The sequence below is a fragment of the Passer domesticus genome, chromosome 4 (genome assembly GCF_036417665.1).
Source record: "Passer domesticus isolate bPasDom1 chromosome 4, bPasDom1.hap1, whole genome shotgun sequence".
NCBI lineage: Eukaryota > Metazoa > Chordata > Aves > Passeriformes > Passeridae > Passer > Passer domesticus.
In genome coordinates, this window is record NC_087477.1 from 73,182,102 (window position 1) to 73,201,837 (window position 19,736).

Below are 19,736 nucleotides of genomic sequence, written 5' to 3' on the forward strand. Positions count from 1 at the left end.
TATTTTGAATGCCAAAAAGCACAGCTGTTTCTAAACATAAATTGCAAGTTCACCCCTACAGATTTTTGGGGAGTTTGGTGCATTTTGATGAGCTTTTGGAGCATGAAGACTCCTTCCACAATATAGAAATTGCTATCTACGTTGTTCTCTCAGTATAAGGTAGAAATAGTGGTGGGTCTTTAAGAATGTCAAAATGGAAAAGAGGACAATCATTACTTTAAAGATGTCCTTGGACTTGAATCCTACGGCAAAAACTATTTCTTTAATTAATGGGGGCAACATTGCATCAAACAAGACATTTTTCTAGCACCAGAGAAGAAACAAATCAAGAAAAATACAGCTGCTCTCACAATGTGCCATTTTTCTTCAATAAACTCTGGTATTTTTCAAAAATCTAAACTGGGGGTTTACACTGGCAGTACTTCTGTCAGATGTAGTGGGGACAGAGGTCTTAGGGCCCAGATGTCACTGCATACAGAGAAGTGTGGTAAAAAATATAAGGGTACTGTTAGAAAAAATGGTGAGGAATGTTCTTCACTAAAGCTCTGTGGCAAGGTTCCTGTACACAGTGAATCACTTATGTTGCACTCAGTTCCATAATCTTGATGGGGACAAGAAGTTGTGCAATAAAAATGGTTTTTAGATAGGAGGAAAACAAGAAAGTGAGTCTAATTGCAAAATGCAATCCAAACATTCTGACAACCATTTCCTATCTCTGGCTTGGCACTCCTGTATCAGTTATGCAGCAGACTCCACCTCAGTATCAGGCCTTTTGATGGATTTGGGTCATTTGATACAGATGAAATGGTGCTGCAGCCAGCACTCCCTGGCATCAAAACTCACAAACAGCATTACTGGCACAAATTAAATGAAGTAGCCACTCTACCAGCAGAAGTGAAAACATTCTACCTAGGCAATAATTCTGTGGCTGGGTTCACCCATGTGCACCCAGCATACTTGTAAGTGTGCCTTTTGCTGTATTTTACTGCTGGACACAAAGGAAAGCATTCAGGAAAGTTACACTTTGGCTTCACCCTGTCTTTCTGTCTTGCTTCAATTTAGGGCTTGTCTTCAGCTCTTAAAGTTATTTCACTGAGCACAGACTTATTCTGTGCATTCTGCAAGCGAGAAAACACACCCCAGCACTGACCTTTTGATGACTGTATCCTCAGGAGAATGTTAGTTATTACTGCCTTCTTCTCCCTGACAGTGGAAGTTAGATATTCATGGTCCAGAAGTTCAAGAAACAGGCGCAGCTCAACTATTAACTCTTCCATGGCTGAAAGACAAAAGAATAGAATTACTTTTTCTGAAAAGTCCCATTGGAAAAAAAATATGAGTTAATTCTCATTTATCCACATTCATAGTTATTTTCTATCATTTCTTAAAAATAAAATGAAGTCCTCCTTGATGAAAAGAGACTTTAACATTATCATACAATAACAGAACCAACAGAATAATCCATTAATGAGCACTGCTGGCATTTATAACATTTATTTCCAAACTGAAAGACATATCTTTTCCCATGTCACATGATGAAGCCAGCACCAGACAAGTTATGTGCAGGAATGGTGGCCCCTGGATTTTTCTGTCTCTGCCACTCTGGATCCCCTCCCATTAATAAACTGCAAAATTTCTAACAGCAGAACAAATTTAAGGCTTGGTAAAGCTTCCATACACCACTGGTATTTTAACAAATCCTTCCTTCATATTTCTTCTTCTGTTTGCTGTGGTAAGATAATTTTTTTTATGATCTCCAAAGACAAGCTCCCAATCTCTCACGTTTTCTTATTACTCCCCAGATTCCACGATACATTTCACATTTCATCCTATTCTATTATTCCAGATCTCAAAGCTTTCCAGCTGTAGAAAAAATTACATTTCTTCTCTCTATTCCCAGTGCTTCTCAATTTTTTACCAATGAATTTCATAAGCACAGTTCCAATTCTTCCTTTCAAGTTACCCCTAAAATCTTGCATCATCCTAAGAACTGCACTAGCTCAGACCATACATACAAACACCTCTGTTAGCCTGATCATATGATCTCTTCAGCAGATACCCATGGTATTGAACCACATTTTCATGCTTCAGTTCTCTCATAATTCTGAGATTCTCTGGTCCCTTTGCTTAAGGGGATGTACTATTTATAGTTTTGTATCCTCATTCTGAAATGCCTCCACTTAAATTTTTCTCTACTTAATCACATTTGTTTTTATAGTCTTTTCCAGGCCTAACTGGGCAACTGCTGCTAAGCCCCTTCAGACCTCTAAAAGGTACATTCTTTGCTGCTTACTCCTTACCAGCTCTTCCCTACTCCTAAAACCTTCCTGATCCAATTGTTTACCCAAGTGAACCTGGAATCCTTTCTTCCATTTCTGAGAATGTGTCAGGATGTTTAAATAAACCTTGTTTAAGATGCATTTGCTTTATCCCACAGATGTCAGCTACACTCCTGCAAGAGACTCCTGGCCTATTTTTGTCTCCAAGAAATGCAGATTTTCCCATGCATTTGGAGACTGTACCAACACTGACTGCTCTGGCCAAGCCAACAAACTCCTGGCAAGCACAGAAGATGTGCCAGTCAGCAATACCAGGGCACAAAAACACCTTAACAAAGAAATCCCTGAAGAAGGATGCTTGGCCAAGAATTTTCATAGAATCATTAGGCTGTAAAAGACTTTTAAAATCATAAAGTCCAACCACAGCACTGTCAAGTGCAGCACTAAACCACGTCCCTAAGCACCACATCCATGTGTTTATCAAGGACAGTGACTTCACCACTTTCCTGGGCAGCCTCTTCCAATGTTTGACCATCTTTTCACAGATGACATTTTTCATAATATCCAATCTAAAAATCCCCCGGTGCAAACTGAGGGCATTTTCTCTTGATCTGGGGTAAAACACTGGCACCCACCTACCTACAACCTCCTTTCAGGTAGTTGTAGATAATGGCCACCCTGAATCCCATTTTCTCCAGTCTAAACAATTTCAGCTCTCTTAGATACTGCTTCTTAAGACTCGTGCTCCAGACTCTTAACCCTTAATTTTCTCAAAGACACTATTCATTTGTACATGTAATTCCATCTTGCCCAAGTTTTTCTTGGTGATGATATTCTTTTATTCAACTGAGCAGTAGTACTGCCATTACATAAACTGTCCGCGTTTTCAGGAATTATGTTTTCCAAAGTTTTTCACAACATATTGGCAGAAAAATGATATTTTAAATGACTGGAAAACTGTCTGTGTTACTTCACAATGTAGCTCATGAAAAACATCCCACGGCTACAATGGTAATTTTTTTTTGCCTCTTTGTAGCTGTCTAAGCTCTCTAGAAATCTGTCAGAAATCCAAAGTATTTCACAACAACCCTATTACTTCCAGAGTTGTTCAAATTATGAAACAACATATATACAGCATACAGTTTTCTGAAGCACAAAGGCATAGGTTCAGATTTGCAAAGTGGTAAGTGATCACGAGACTCTAGGAGAAATAATAATTAAAAAAAAGTAATACCCAAATAATCAGCTCTTATCTTTTTCTCAAATTATAAACTTTAGAGATAAGATGTATATTCCATTCTGTGTATAGCAGTCTCCAGCTTTTAAGTATGCTTTTAATATAAAGTGCATTATTGTTGTTCATTTTAGTTACAGAATATATGAATATTTTAACAGTTACTTGATATGAGATATGCTTTCAAAAGCTACCATTATCATGCAATCTCAGCAATCACTATGAAACCTAATCAGTATGAAGCACAAGAAATGTATATTTTTGATAGTTCAGCCATATTTATTGTTGGTAATTGCAATTACAGTTAGTAATTGCATATATTACTGCACTAATATTTCTTTGCAATGCTATGTTTCCTGATTTCTTTAAGGCAAGGGACTGTAAATAGGCTGAAAGGGAGCTCTGCCTTCACCTCTTCACCAAAGAATACTGTATGCCACAGTCACCTCACTTCTTTGCTGAGAACCTTCACTTCGAGGAAGGGAAAAAGGATGAAAGCATCAGATACCTTTGATATGCAAAGTGTACACAACTGCGTGAAGTTATTAAAAATTATCACATCCTTCTTCTCAGGATCTTATAATCTAATATAAACAGATGGATTGCACAATGAGAAACGAAAACAGAGCAAGAGGGAGTTACCAGGGAAGGAGACAGGGAAGCAAGAGGACAAGAGATAGAAAACCACAACTGGAGAGACTTCTGGGAGCTGGCACCAGCCCAAATCCCTCCTCATTGTACCATAGGTGACACCAAATATGTGGTTTTTCTCTATGGCTTTGGAAGAAATCTGCATTGCAGTCCCTGGTGACCCCTTCCCATTGACCTACAGTGACCAGCCCACCAAAGGTATAGGTGTGGGAAATAGTAAAGGTAAGAAGATTTTCAGCAATTTAACTGCCCCAGCAGAGGATTTTGGCTAGGATGGATAAGATACACTGAATGTATTGAAATGAAGTACTGAAAACTCCTTTTTCCAAGATGGGAACAAACTTGTACGTTCAGAGGAAGAAACAAGTTTCCCTGCTATCAACCCTTGGCTGATTTTCTGGATTAAAAAGCCTTATTTTCTCCTTCCTAGAAATGTGGAGATGTGCTCACAAAAAAAAAAAAAAAAAAGAAAAAGGAACTGAGTAACAGAAAATCTACATATTTTCAGTAAGCAATCATTATTTCTTAAATGGAGACTCAAAAAGAGCGGGTGATGCAAGCACCAAAGAAAAACATACTCCTCCAGTGAGAGATTACCCTTGGAAATCTGACATCACCACAAAGAAAGAATAATAATCAGAAGAAGGCTCTCAAAAAGGGGCCAATTTATTTGACAGTTTTGGCGGTACTCTCATTGCCAAAGGAATTGCTGATAAGTGGCAGGTGGTGAAAGGCAGGGTGGAGCCCAGGGATGCTAATCACAACAGTAAGCTGATTTTAGCTGGACTGAGGAACAAAATCACATTCCATATTAAATGATGAGAAGTCCATTCTATGCTCAATAGGAATTATAGGCCCCTAATGGGCTGCTGTAATTGCCATGGACAAATAAAAAAACAATGAGAAATCCAGCAGGGTTTCCAAGACCAGCTCTCAGGAGTTTTAAAGTTTTTCAAATGGCAGCACATAAAAACTATATACACAAGCCAGCAACAGAATACACCGAGGCAAAGATAATCAGAAGAAGGCAATTACATCACACTGCAGATTTTGTTCCAAACCAGAACTAAAACCAAATGGGAGTAAAAATGCATAATGATGCAATTATTCCAAATCTATGTTTACAGATACTAGCTTATAACCATTTTTTAAAAAGAATATAGTTTTCACTTCCAGTTGATTTGAAAAAAATTGTAGGGACAGTTCTCTATCACACACATGATTTCAAGGTTGCTTAAACCAGAAGAAATGACAAGAATGAACTCATGAGAAAAATGGTCAGATTGTTTTTGGTCAGACCTAGCAATTACAGTATTTCTTAACCCTGCCATAGCACAAACGACTGAAAGAATTTTTCAGCTAATATACACTAGTGAACTTTTAAAGAAAAAGAAATGCAAATCCAGGAAGGAGGACAGGAAATATGTTTATTAATTATTCTCTTGTCCATACAGCACAAACCTCCCACACAGAGTAACTTCACTTCCATGCCTGCATGTCTGTTATAAATGCATCTATGAAAATACGTAAGTATACAAATCTACCAAAGCAACATGAATTTTAATTGAGCTTCAGTTTTTTAGAAGATCCTATTGATCAGTTCCTTGAAAATTGCTGAATCAAATTTCTCTGTGCTTACATTTTCTGTTCTCTGTTTAGTTTGTCATTTGCAGAAGCTGAAGGCTAGAACAGAGACCCACAAGACATCACCTGATCTGACTTTGTATAAAATACAGGCCAGAGACTTTCACTTGCTACCTGTTTGTGGAGAGAGGTGTATTTACATGAAGTATTCTTCCAGGAAAGCAAAAAATCTATGTCAGCATCTTGAGCCCTGTTTTCATGGGGGGGTGATCCCACCTGACTTCCCCAAACAAATTTAATTGGATTAATGGGTAATATTGAGGCCAGTCTTCAACCTGTATTTAAAAACTTCTTGAAACACAGAGACTCTCCCAATCTTTCAAAAAAACCTCATTGGTATTTGGGTACACAAGCAACACTGTAGAAACCAGACATATGTTCTCATTTAAAATATAAAGCAGAATGTGAAGTTCAGGCTTTTATCCATTTCTCTTGAAATAGTGTCACTATCCTCAGTCTTGGATGCTGTAATTTGAATATTTTATTAAAAAGCTCATCCTAACAGACTACTGCTGAGGAAACCATGGCTGTTTTTTACAAAGCTATAAATATCAGGGATACTACAATAATTGCAGAGCCACAAGGAGACGAAAATCTTTATGAAGAAAAATACAAAATCACCTTGATGCATTTCCACTCAATCCTATAAAGCAGCTTCTAATATCCTGTATCCAGGATATTAGAAATAAAAAATAAAAAACTCCTTTTATTACAATTTTGTCATTATCCAGGAAAATATTTTCACACAGAAGCACACAAAATCTGAAAGCAGGCAGTGAGAGCATATTTAGGAGCAGGAAAAGTTTTTTTTAAATTTTTCAATATGCCACCAGAAACTAGCTGACATTTTGAAAATTGTATTGGAATCCCATCCCAAGAAATAAAAAGTCTTGCTGCTTGAGGAACACCCTGTGAGGAGATAAGACTTCTCATTTGATGAGTTTTCTCTTGGTTGCACTCACCCTTCTCTGCTGCCCTGAGAACCACAATGTACAAGGTGTGATGGATTCTCCCTGATAAATATGCTAGATCCTGCTTCAGGAAGTGAAGATGATGAGCCTGAGGATACATGGCATTAGAGTAAAGAATGGTAGTGTATTATAAAGGGGTGAACCCTAAACAGCAAATGAAGCCCTACAGATGAAGAACTAGTATGACACAAGTAAAACATATATATGGACTTCCATTGGAGTGTTTTAGCATAAAAATAATTACACCCCTCTAAAAACTGGCAAAAAATCGTATTTTGTTTAAAATTTGGCACTCCCTGGCCTGTCACAAAGATTCTCTCCAGATAGCTTGGGGGCAAAGAGAGGCAAAACAAATCTACTAAAAACTCCTCCATCTCATGCATATCTATGATTATCCTCAATGAATGATTATCCTCAATCCACATGTATTCCTCTTTCTCCTTCTTTTCTCTGTTTCAGTTCTCACGGAAAAGAGAGCTTTTACAAAACCAGCTTTCTAAGAAAGAGCTCCAAATGCTACAGTTTCAATACCTGGGTGATAAAACAAGAGGTGGGAAGGCACTAAGGAATGTTTGGACAAGAAACAAGCTGCCAAAAATCCTGCTCCATCACTGAATCCTACAGCCATGCCAAAAATCCTGCAGCCATGCAATGAGTGACAGCAATGCTGGGGAGTAATCCATTAGCATAGGGTGGATGGATAAAGCATTTATTTTTTGAAGGGCAGACCAGTGTTTAAGCAACACCACAGACTTTGGAGAGGAAAGTCTGCTTTTAAGCAAATTCACAGACTCATAGAAAAAGAAAAAAAAAACCACAAATAAAACAGAAGGAAAATGAATAAAGGAGAAATAAAAAAGAGAAAAAAGAAATAAGAAACAAAAGAAGAACCAAAAAAGAAGAAAAAAACCCCTTAGTGGTCAAGGCATTTATTTTTATTTACTTACCAATTATCTACATGGAACTCATCATATGCTAGCCAAAAAGAGAAAAAAGTGCTGATAACTAACTTAAGCTTACAGTGGACTTCTACAAAGTTGTTCAAGACTTCATCTAAAAGTATGTTTTCCATATGAGATTTCTTTTGTTCCCAAAAGAAATGTAACAAACTTTGTAAAGCACATGAACACGGATCTCACCCTCACTGGATGCCCAGGAGGCTGAGAAAATCTCACCCTCCTCCTCTGTGCTTTCTGTGGGCACTCAGGTTCAGTTTTCTTTTTGGACTCCCATCTCCCTTCTGCGGCAGGAAACTGGAATTTCTTGCATTTCCAGGAAACTGGAATTTCTTGCATTTAACCATCTCTGAAAGTATCAGCTGACATGGTCCCATCAGGACAAGCCACTGCAGGTCCTCTCTGCTGGCTCCTGCATTATCTCACCTCCTCCCTCTCCCCAAACCACCAAAGATAAACAGCCACTACAGAATTAATGAACGGGCTCCAAATCCACAGAAGAAAAGCAGTTCCCTCTGATGACGAGGACAGAAAATCTGTGGTAGGAGGTGAAAGTCTGTGCCTGTCTCCAAATCCCAGGGGAAATAGGGCTCAGATAAGGCTGAGACACACAGAAACAAGTGACCTGTGGCAGTAAAAAAAAAGAGAAGCACTGCAGCACCCCTTGGGAGCTCCTCACTTGGCTCCCCAACTGAACACAGAACCCTTCTTAGGGTAGAATTTCTTTCAAAGTTACAAATAATTACATATCCAGAAGAAATGTGAGACAGTAAATTAAGGAGGTCAATGGAACGGAGAAACAGAACAGCAAAACAACGACAAAGAAATACAAATATGGCAATGGTAGGAACTGCACATTATAATTTGGTATTTCTGTATTGAGCAACATAATTTTATTATTCATGTCAAACAGCAAACTCAAAAATTGTTCAAGTTCAGAGTCAAATCATGTCATCCATGTGAGCAGTGCAATAGAAGAACAGTTTTCACTTTGTGAATCTGGAGCTCCAGACTGAATTAGAGCCAGAAATGAGATAATACTGCATTTTATAAGAATAGATCCATAAGCTCTCACATTTGGTTGTGAAGATGGGAAAGAACCCCTTTTTTTCGTCCTACAACACTTTTTATATGACAGTTCTCACTGCTGGGTTCATTATGCAATGAGTAACTTCTGCCATACACTGATTATTGTCTGATGGTCTCCCCAAGGAGAGAAGCACATTCTGCTTTTTCTGTCAGGCTTTTGAAAATTTCTATTAATAGATGTACACATTGATACAGATGACACACATGATCCATAAATGCATGAAATATATTCTCTATTGAAAACAGCAATATATGCCTTTCAACAGTGGATTCAGCTAGCTGTGATAAAGTAGGAAAGCTGTAATTCAAAAATAGGGAATTTCAATTCCCTCTACCCCTCAGGTTAATTCTCTGAAATACACCAATGTCTCTCTGATTTGTCCTCCTTCTGGCTCTCCTTCAATGTTACTAGAAAGACAGGAAAATTAAATAAACTTTTAATTCTATCGGTTCTGAAAGTTAATAAAAATTAAATAAATTTAAAAAAATTGAGCTCAGCCAGCCAGAGGCAAATTACTCCTTTCAGTTCCCGCCCTCAGCACATCTCTGCAGCATGAAAATGAGACAGACCAAAGCTGCCTATGGATCCCTGCCATGGCCAGCACGGAGATTGCTGGGAGCCTGGATCTGATCCAGGAGCCTCTGGGCTTGGACAGAGGCTGCTCAAGGAGGGCAACAGCAAGCACCCTGAGCCAGGGAAGGATCAGCCAGCAGTGGGATCCACACCTGCTAAAGGAGCTCCACAGAGCAACCTCCAGGCCCCTTCTCTGTCTCCTTTATTACTGTGTCATCAAAGGTTACATTTTCTCTCTAAAAGAACATAAAGTCAAAAAGTGCATTTCATGAAAATCTAAGTCCCTGAAACTAAGTTATATTTTCTTACAATAGGAGAATCAGAATTCAAACAAGTGCGCTTTCACATAGAGGTGCTAAAGAATATACTAATAATAAGTTGGTCCAGTAAGTCAACTGAAATGCTGCCACTTGAGGGACTGTACTGGAATTCAAAATTTTGTCACAAAATTTCATTTTCCCACCTTTAAAATATACAGAAACCTCATCATTTAAATATTCTAGCGTGGAATGCTGGAAGTGACTGTGGGAATTTTAAATAATGGCAGCAGTACAGGAGAGGCTCATTGCCCTGGCAATGCCACTGAGATGGGACCTGAAACTGAGCATGCTGAAGAGAGCAGCACAAACACTCTGGCACAATTTTTGTGACTAGATTTAGACCCCACAAATCTCATATAAGAAGCTGTCACCGTGTCAGCAATTACCATGTGAAATACACTAACTGGGAAGGTAAATTATTTTCAATATCCATAGTATTGATGGATGGGGATTTTCATCTGCAGTATTGATCAGCCAGAAAACAAGACATATTCAGAAGACAAAAAAAACCCAAAAAACAAACAAACAAAAAAAACACCAAAAAACCAAAACCAACAAAAAAATTACTCCTCACAACAAAAAATGAAAGCAAAAAAAAAACCTTTATTCAAAACTATGGGTCTTTATCTGACGTATTTCATGCAGTTTCACTAAAGCCCAACTAATTCACTGCAACCTTGGACATGCAGCAAACACTTGTATTTTACAGACATTTCATTTTAATTATGGCTAAGTTCTAAATTTATCACGAAACCAGAAAACATATGTTTAAGAAACAGTAATAAACTGCTGTCAACACCTTTCTCTCAGGCTGCTCCAGCCACCTTTCCTCTTCTATTCAATCAGCCTTGCACCTCTTTGGAATACAGACTGTGCTAGACAGACTCACCTACAAGATCCCAGGGAAATTTACCTCCATGACTTGCACTCCCCTTGCATCATTTTCTGTTTTCTGGACATTATCTGGGGTTTTTTTACATCTGGTCACACTGCCCCACATGTCTGGAACAGCCTCCCTTTTCCCTGCCAGGCAGCCTGCCTCTCTCCCATGAAATCCCTCTTTCTTTCAGCATTCCCTTCAGCAGTAATCCTCACATTCCCCCTTGACCAACAGTTGCACCACGTCTCGTCATGCAGCTGGGTTTTTTATCTACCTTTGGGTCAGACCCTGCAAATGTTTTCCCATGGTAAAAAAAAACCTCCCAATCCTTCTGATCGGTTTCACTACCCAAGCAGCAGGATGGGTTCAGAGAGAGAGGAAAAACAAAAGCGTTTTAGTTACTAACATCTAAAAGGCACTAACTTCATTGCAATGCAAAAGGAGCAAAGCAGACACACAGTCAGATGTCTGTTCCTGCTGCCAGCAGTGGGAGAATGCAGCTCTGAGGATGGGAGACCAGGGCAGCTGCCAGAACATACCCTGGCACCAGCCAGGGCAGCTGTGCCAGCTCCATCCTCCCCCGCACACCTGGCCCTTTCCAACAGAGAGGTGGTATTTAGAAAAAAATAATATTATTATTCCATGTTCCAAGAATATGTCTAAGCTCTGAGGATGTATGTCCAAAATGTTACCAGTGGCTCTCACTCACTCTGAGTCTGGCTGTGTTTCTTCAGGTCAAGGAGGTAATTTATTGTTTGTAAAAAGTGCTGGGACTGAACAGTACAAACAACATCAGCTCCTCACTGTTACAGCACTTAAAAACTTCCTATCAGGCCACAGGGGAGAAGAAGAAAAACACTTTACCTACATCTTTAGCATATTCTCTCTGTGACTGCCCACTTGTGTCAGCTGATGGATATCATAAAGATAAAAATGGACCACCGGGTTAATAACAAAACCCTATATTCAAACTACACAGCAAGCACAAATTACCTCTGAGCACACTTCAGCAGTATCACTTGGGCAAGGAAGTCACATTTTATGACTGAGAGGTTCACTGCATGTCCATCTGTCCTCATCAAACTTCTGTCACAGCTGAGGGAATGTCCTGATCAACATGAGCTTCACCAAGGGCTGGGTGTCCCATCAATCCAGTGCCTTGTTTGTCTGGATGAGATCCTGGATGGTTTGCTTAGCCACATTTGCCAAAAGGTGTTCCCCAGCTTTTCCCATATTCCTGAGTAACAAAGAAGATGCACTGCCAAATGTCCTCCCACTGAGATCTCAAAGGCAAACCCCCAGCACCCTCCCTCAAGAAAAAAAGCAGAACAGCAATGATCAGAATTTATAGCAAGTTTGCACATTTTCCTGAGTTGATGTGCTTTGTTTTTCCCAGACTCATAACCTAACTAGGAAACCACAGCCTGATGCATCTGTTGGTCTCGGTTATTATCAAAAATGTGCTGACTCTCTATAAAAGTTATCCCATTGCATGACAGCACAAAGAGCCAGGGTCAGGCTGGTTGGTGTCAGGCACTGAGCCCCTGAGGATCCCTCCCAGCCGGGCTGGCACTGACCAGCTGGGCTGCCCAGGCAGTGGCCAAGCCCTGCCCCTGCACAAACACAAAAGCTGTCCGTGGCAAGCATTTGCATCCTTGCCTCATCTCACCATCTGCTGCTGCTGCTGCTCACTTGAAAATTAATACAGTGGCTGCTGGAACCAGAAGCTAATGCTACATCCATCCTCCTTAGATCATTATTAGACCACACATGCAACCCTCTTTGCAACTCAAATGGGGTGACAGCGGCCTCTGATCTCACAGCATCTGTCCTCCATCAAGAGAGACCGAATCACAGACCCTGAAAGAAACTGGTCTGAATCTTCCTCCTAGTCTGTGCTCTTTCACTTTCCCCTTCTCCTTCCCCCATACATCTTCATCAGTTAAAAAGTAAATTAATAAAGTGTACATCTCTTTCAAAGAACATAAGAAGGTATCTCCCAAGCAAAAGCACCAAAAAATAAGGACTGGTCTTGCTTGTATAAATTACATTTCCCTGTCCAATTTCTAGGGGCTGTTCATGGCTGTTAAGGAAACAAATGAAACTGCATTTTATCATCTTGATAATTTATTCCTAATAGTTTCCTATTTGCATCTGATATGCACTGCATGAAGAAAAGCAAAATGTGAGAAAAATCAAGCATATTATTGTGGTTACAATTCTCATACAAATCTTAGTTCTATGGCCTTTAATCCAGAAAAAGTCTCAGAGAGACAATGCCATATATATAAATTGCAACATACTGATTTTATTTAGAAATTATTGACAGTAAGAAAGTGAGCAGTCAAATCCACTTTAGCCGCTTTTAGGGGAATTCAAGCAAAATGTATATATCTACAAAAATCCAAAGCACAAACCATTTCCCTTCTGTTTAAAGCACTTTGAAAATGAAGTGAAGAAACTGCTAAGATGAATGTTTGCAACCATTTTTTTCTTAAGCTGCAGTTTGAGAACCATGGCTATAGCTAATAAAGTTCTAGAACTAAAAAGAAAAAAGAAAAACCCAAAAACCCAAACAACATTAGAAAGGATAAAAATGTTCCATCATGTCCTAGTCCTTCCTAGATCTGTCCCCACATTTATAGGGGCTCAGGATGGATACATACATTAACAATAAAATAATGCTAGGCAACCTTGTTCACCTCCTAGAAGCAAGAAATGGACAGACAACTGGTAAAAGGCAGAAAAGAGAAAAATATGAACTATTTAAATAAGCCCTTGTTTTGGAGCATTTGAGAATGGCAGAGAAGTAGTTCAAAAAGACCAGGTGGTCCTGATGAAGTGGAAGGAACATGAGAAGAAAAACAAGAGGAAGATGGGTCATTCACAATCCATGAACCTTCACAGCATTCTTTGAAGAAAAACAGAAAGGTTTATCTCAGTTAAATAGCTTGTTTATAGGAGAGATGCAAATGTGTGCTTGGGGTAAGGCTTTTTGTCTTCTTTGCTTATTTAACCTGTTTTCTCATGGTTACACTTTTTTTTTACCACCAGTTTCCTTAAGAGAAATATGAAGAAAGGCAGAATCAGCTTACACTTCCTTTTCATTCCAGATGGCAAAGTGATGAAAACTGACTAATAGCTAAATCAAGAAATCATTATGATGAAGGCATGGATTCTAAAAAAAGCCTTTGCAATTTTTCAAGTCAGAGAAACAGGAGAGCAAATATCTCCCAACTTTTAGAAAGCAATGCTCATTCTCATGGCACTGGAGACTACTCCATTTTCCTAGCATCCTTTTGGATTACAAAGCAGCACTCTGTGGTTTACAGATGGGAAACTGAGGCAGGCTTAATACCACAAAGACTGTCACAGAGCAGAACTTGGCACTGCCACCCAAAGAAGCAGCTCTGGGCGCTTTTCCCAAACCACAGCTTTTCCCAAAGCCAGGCTGTCATTTCTGCCTCTTCCCTGGGCTGGCATGTGTGCTTGTGCAGCCACAGGATGGACTGAAGCAGGGCTCTGATAAAGTTTTTAAGAGCAATACCCAGTCATGCTGGACTAACTTGATGGTGGAACACAACCATAGACACACTTGTACCTACATTAATGCTCCATGAAGCTCGTAGGGCTGTAGTCATAAACTCAGGCTGTTTTGAAATTCCTTTTATCCTAGGAACACACAATGGTGGGGTAATGAAAGAATCATGTTGTCCCCTGTGTCCTGTTTCCTGACATATCACAAGGAGTGACAGGACACACAGGGCTGGTGTCCCAACCACACTGCATGCCAGGGCAGTTCTGTGCACACTCTGGTATTTCCCTCATGGGGAGACCAGTGAAAAATGGGAAAAACGTTGTGTTCTGCAGTTCTCTAAATCCACAAATTTGGTGTCAGTCTAACTGCTGTGCTGTCACACCAAATTAGCCCTACAGACCAAATATATACATGTTGAATGTGTACATACACTGAATGTTTGAGATGGAATCTCAGATCCAAAAAGCCTTTTCTAATGATTCCCATTAATGGTAAAGTTCTCCCAGTGTCAACGGCTGCTGAGATAATCTAACTCAGCACGTCTGAAAATCCAAATCAAGCTGTGGCCCTCTCCAGATAATGTGACTAATTTTATCCTTTTTTGACAGTGTTGTTTATTTTTGTCTTTGGCTTTGTAATGAAAATGTGGATCTAAATAATGTGACCTGAATGCAGTGGAAAGTTCTTACTGAAGAAGAGAAATGCTTTGTTAATCCTAAAAAAGCCCTAACTCCTCTATAGTAAATCATTAAATATTTGCATTAGAAAACTATTAAACAAATTGTCAAAAACATATAGAATTTACTATTATATAAACTTTTATAACATTAAATTTTATGAAGAAGTTTCAACACAACTGTGCAGGTTTCCCTGACTTTGCAGGACTGTCCCAGCCCTGTGAATGGAGGCAGATCCCACTGGCAGGAGCTGCCTCTGCACAAGCCACAGCAGGGCCTGACCAGATGTGCAGATGTTAATAAATAATAATAACCACGATGATGATGATGGCAGAACCATGTAAGCATTCATGACTTTCCAGTTTCCAGCCTCTCCTCGACCTACAATGCCAGACTTGCTCGGATGGCTGGCCAGAAGTCAGGGGCTGACAGCCATCCTGGCAGCGCGCTCGGCCCCCAGGGCCCCTCACCTCATTACCCTGACACGGAGCTGAAGGATGCTGAGCCACTGCCAAGGAGGAGGTGCAGGCTCAGAGGGACACCCAGTCTCCCCAGCCCAAGGAGTCTGGCCTGGAAGGACAATCACAGAGCCCCAGACTTACATTCCTGCCTTGCACTAGCCTGCAGGCAAATGGATTGCCTAGGTCCAGGAGTAAGGAGGAAGAGGACTGGATTGCAAGCCAAGCCAGAGATTATCTGCAGCATGGATTAATTAGAACTACTTGGATTCCTTTTTTAACCTCTCATACTGAGAAAGAATAAATGCTTCAGAATAAAGGAATAAATGCTTCAGAACAAAAATACTCAACCGTGCCAACACATCACCCCCACTGGTGGCTGCAGATGCCAGGGCACAGTCTGTGGCTTGTGTCATCCTCTGACATAATGACATTAGCAAAAAATAATATCACAAACTACAGTGAAACTGTATCCCACTATAACAGCTCATCCTAAATGAAACAACAAGATGGAGAAATAAAACGATAGGTGAAAATTATCATCATATGCAAGCAAACCGCATGCACAACTCTGAAATGTTCATTATTAAATTCCAATGGTCTCAGTTCCACAGCCCTGAGAGACTATATATTGAAATAATGAAAGATCAAGGGTGGAAGGGGGCTTAGAATACAAGTCAGCAGGTGTAACTATTATTTGGAAAATTCTTAGGTACTTACTCTTCAGAGCACTGAATGAATATTCATTAAGCCTCCCAGCTTAGGAGGCTGCAGGTTTGAGTGTTGGTATCTTCCCTTTATGGATAAAAAAAAAAAAACAAGGCATAAAAGCCCAGTCTCAAACATCAACGTGGAACTTGAGGATTGCTGTTTCTCCATAGTCTCATCAAGTCTTTTACCAATTATCTTTCTCTAAGGTTAAAAGAACAACAACTAAGTGACTGTGGAGAAAAGCAATTGCCCACAACCACTACAAAAATAAATGGCAAAAACAGAGGTGAATTCAGAACTCTGAAAACTCAGTCCAGTACTCTGCTCCTTTGGGAGCACTACTTAAGTGCAGCAAATCGTGAGCTAATAATATCACTCTTTCGAGCTCTGGTAACAGTTTCCCAAAGCTTGCTCTGTGAGGCCACAGCTCAGTGATCCATGGAGCAGATCAATGGAGCAGTGCTGTCAGCAGGGCTTCAAATTAAAAGCTAAAAGAAAAGGGTTCATTGAGCCCTTGACATAAATTTTAGGTTCAGCAGTGGTGCCTTAAAAACACTGCTCTTTGGCAATCATCACAGTCAGATGGCATTTTTCAGAATATATATCAACTTGGGAAAACATTTTGTCAGGGAGTGTCTTGCAAGCCCTGTATGTTCAGATTTGCAGAATTTGCAGCTGAGGACCACCACAGCACCAAAGTTAGAGACAGGCACCCATGCAGGGCTAAGCCAGAGAAGCCTCAGCCACACACCAGGGCAACAATTCTGCCTCAAGAAGCTCCAATACCATCTCAAAAACCTATTTGGAGAATAAACAATCCTGGCTACAAAACCCGCAGGGAAAGCCTAGGAAGCAGACAGAGCTATGCCCCAACACCTCTGCTCCTCCAGAATGAGAGGGCTGGAAGAAAAATACCAGAGGACTAAGCAGATATGCTTCTGGTTCTTCATGGACCCATGAAATGTACTGAAGCAAACAATACCTCCTCTGGGGCCTTTTATCACCTTGTCATTGGAGATAAAAATAATATTGTTTATGTCTTTTATAACACATATATGAAAGCAACATAAGAATTTTTGTGTATGCCATCCAACTGTTAAGTGGTTTCTCAGCTATAGAAATCTGAAAGCATGACAAGAAGTAAAATGTAAGCAGAGTATGATCCCAAAGGTCTGCCAGCAAGCAATCCAACCCTTCTGTCTAATTTGTTCAGTCATTTCTAACTTTCCCTGCACAAGACAGTAAGAAATTGTTACTTATCCTTATTTATAATATATTCCTTTGAGTAAAGGACACAGGACAGGTCACTGGTGCTTTGGCAGGGTTTAATCTTCTAGGAGGTCTAAGTAATGGTGAAGTTTTTCCAAATGAAAAAATAAACATCTGTCTTCTAGTCTTTCCCACTTAAACAATAGGAAGCTAAATAACATAAGAACTTCAAAGAGAGTAAACACAATTCAAAGAAAACAACTGATATAATACGAATGGTAGGAACTTAAAAAATACAACTGAAAAGTATAAATATAAAGTAACAGCAAAGAATGTATCTTTTGCTAATAATTCTCTCCACAGGGTAGGAAACACACCAGACAGGGTTACCTGCTTCTCAGGGGTGAATAAGAAACTTCCCAGAAGTCTGGTAACACCAAAGTGACCAAAATTATGGAATGGAGCATGCTGTCTTTGTGCATTTGTTAGCAAGCTGGATCTCTGGCAACAGTGCACTCAGACATGGACAGACAGGAGAAAAGGGCTGCATCTGCTTTGGCAGGACCTCAGTAATACTTGATTCCATCATCACAAATTGTCCCTGTTTCTGCCTCTACACTGGAGCATGTCTTGGTGGCAGTGAAAAAGCAGAAAAGTCAAGGGCAAAGCTGAGTTCAAGGAGTAGTCTGGGTCATAGTTTATTTGCTTGTTATTCTGGGTTTCACTTAATTGCATGAAATTCTTTTACACATTAAATTTACACATGTTTTCCAAGGGCATTGAATCTTAATGTTTTCTTATAGGCTCAGCACCTCCTAATGAGCCTCTCTGCTGCCTTTCAGCTTTGGACAGGCTGCAGCCTTATCTCTCTTTTCAAAATTTTATTTATTCTCTTTGCAAAATCTTATTTATTGTTGGACACTGGTGTTGAGATCAGCCTCCTTAGAACACAAGTGTGTATACATAGCCCAAACCACTGTAGAGTTTACAGTCCAAACATTCACTCAGCAGAAAATCCGCATTAGCTCTGTTTCATCCCAGTCTCCTACCCGCTATTTCTTTTGGCATTGTACAAGAGTATGCTGAATTCCTGAAAACAGAAGTCCCCTTTATAGTAGGATTTAGGTACATTAAAACAGGTAGTGTATAATTTTGATGAACATTAATGTAATAGTCTGGTGGGAATACAGCTGTCCAGCTGTGCTTTTCACAAAAAGATGCTGAACTGTGTGCCAGAGCCACCAGCTTCACCAGGGCAGCCAAGAGAGGTGGAAGCAAAGGAGCTCCCATCCAAGAATTAAGAAGTTTCCCTGTTTGTAACATCATGTTGCTGTTAACTGAGCAGTTGTGAGAGCCTCCAGAGAAAGGAATTTTATAGGAACACACAGATCACTGCCAAGGGTCACCTCTGAAGGAGTCATGTCTAGTAAGAGTACACTAGAAGGCAAAGGTAGTAAAGGGTTAAATGGCCATTTCCTCAGCAAAAACCAAATGCTATGATGAAGGTCCAGTGCTCTTTTGCTCCACCTCAACCATTATTCTCTCTTCTCCTCAAGATCATGGGAAACTGCCGCACCAGGAGGTTTGAATTGCAATATGCCAAGCACAAACACCATCTGGGGTAGTGAGAGATCCCCTCTGAGAACCAAAGACCTGCACAGAAGTCTCCTATCAAGAAAAAATATAAACCTCCCACCAACCTGAGGTACTGAGATAAGGTCCTCTCATTTATAGCCAGTGCTTCAGAGCCATTTTTAATGCTTTAAGAGCACAAGAACATTTTATTACACCTCAGAATAACAGTGTTATATGTTAGAAAAAGATGCTCTGGAAACTTACCACGAAAATTACAGGCAAATATCCACTTCTTGGCAGCCTTGTGTATTTGGAGAGGTCTTTTATTTAGTTTAAAAAAAAAATAAATTACTAAATAAACATACACGTTATTACTCACATCCAGGAGGAAGTGTGACTTTTCAGGAAAAATTAACTTTCTGCTCAGGCAGTTTCCAATAAGAGCTCAGAAGAATGAGTATAATACCAGTCAGATTTATTAGAAGTAAATTAAAATCATCTGTAATGGGAAACTTCTTTTTTTCTTCTCTAAACTTTTGTTCTGAAGCAGAAATACATTCCAATTCTATTCAAAATGAGCTAAATAAAAGCTTTTGGAACTTGCACTATCTTCTCAATTGTAGTATTTATGATGAACACAAGGTATTTATTTTTGAAAGGAAAAAATGATCATTCTGTTATTATTTTAGTCTATTCTGTGCCTTTCTAACAGCCATGCATCTCGTTCTTTTCAAATGCCTATTAATTTTTGGCATTAGAATTCCTTGAAGTAATTTTGTTAATAGAAGGACACTTAAGTCTTTGTCTTTACATCATTATTTTACATACTTTCCTAAACATGAATTTTGTTGATTCATTTCTAAAATCCCCAAAAGCTCAAATTTTTCAGCACTTTTGAGAGAACTGGCCCAAATTATCAGTTAAAATATCATTATATATTAACCTGCTTGGAAACCAGAGCCTCTTCACT

At 39.6% G+C, this 19,736-nt stretch overlaps 1 protein-coding gene across 5 annotated transcripts in view; it reads right to left on the reverse strand.

The window, feature by feature from the left end:
* AFAP1 (actin filament associated protein 1) overlaps positions 1–19,736 on the reverse strand; it is a 109,483-nt gene that overhangs the window by 59,757 nt on the left and 29,990 nt on the right. For all 5 annotated transcript variants that reach the window (XM_064418759.1, XM_064418761.1, XM_064418760.1 and 2 more), the window contains one exon: positions 1,151–1,279. In XM_064418759.1, the coding sequence (XP_064274829.1) occupies positions 1,151–1,277 (127 nt within the window). In that variant the 5' untranslated portion in view covers positions 1,278–1,279. Of the gene's footprint in view, positions 1–1,150; positions 1,280–19,736 lie in introns of those variants that run through there.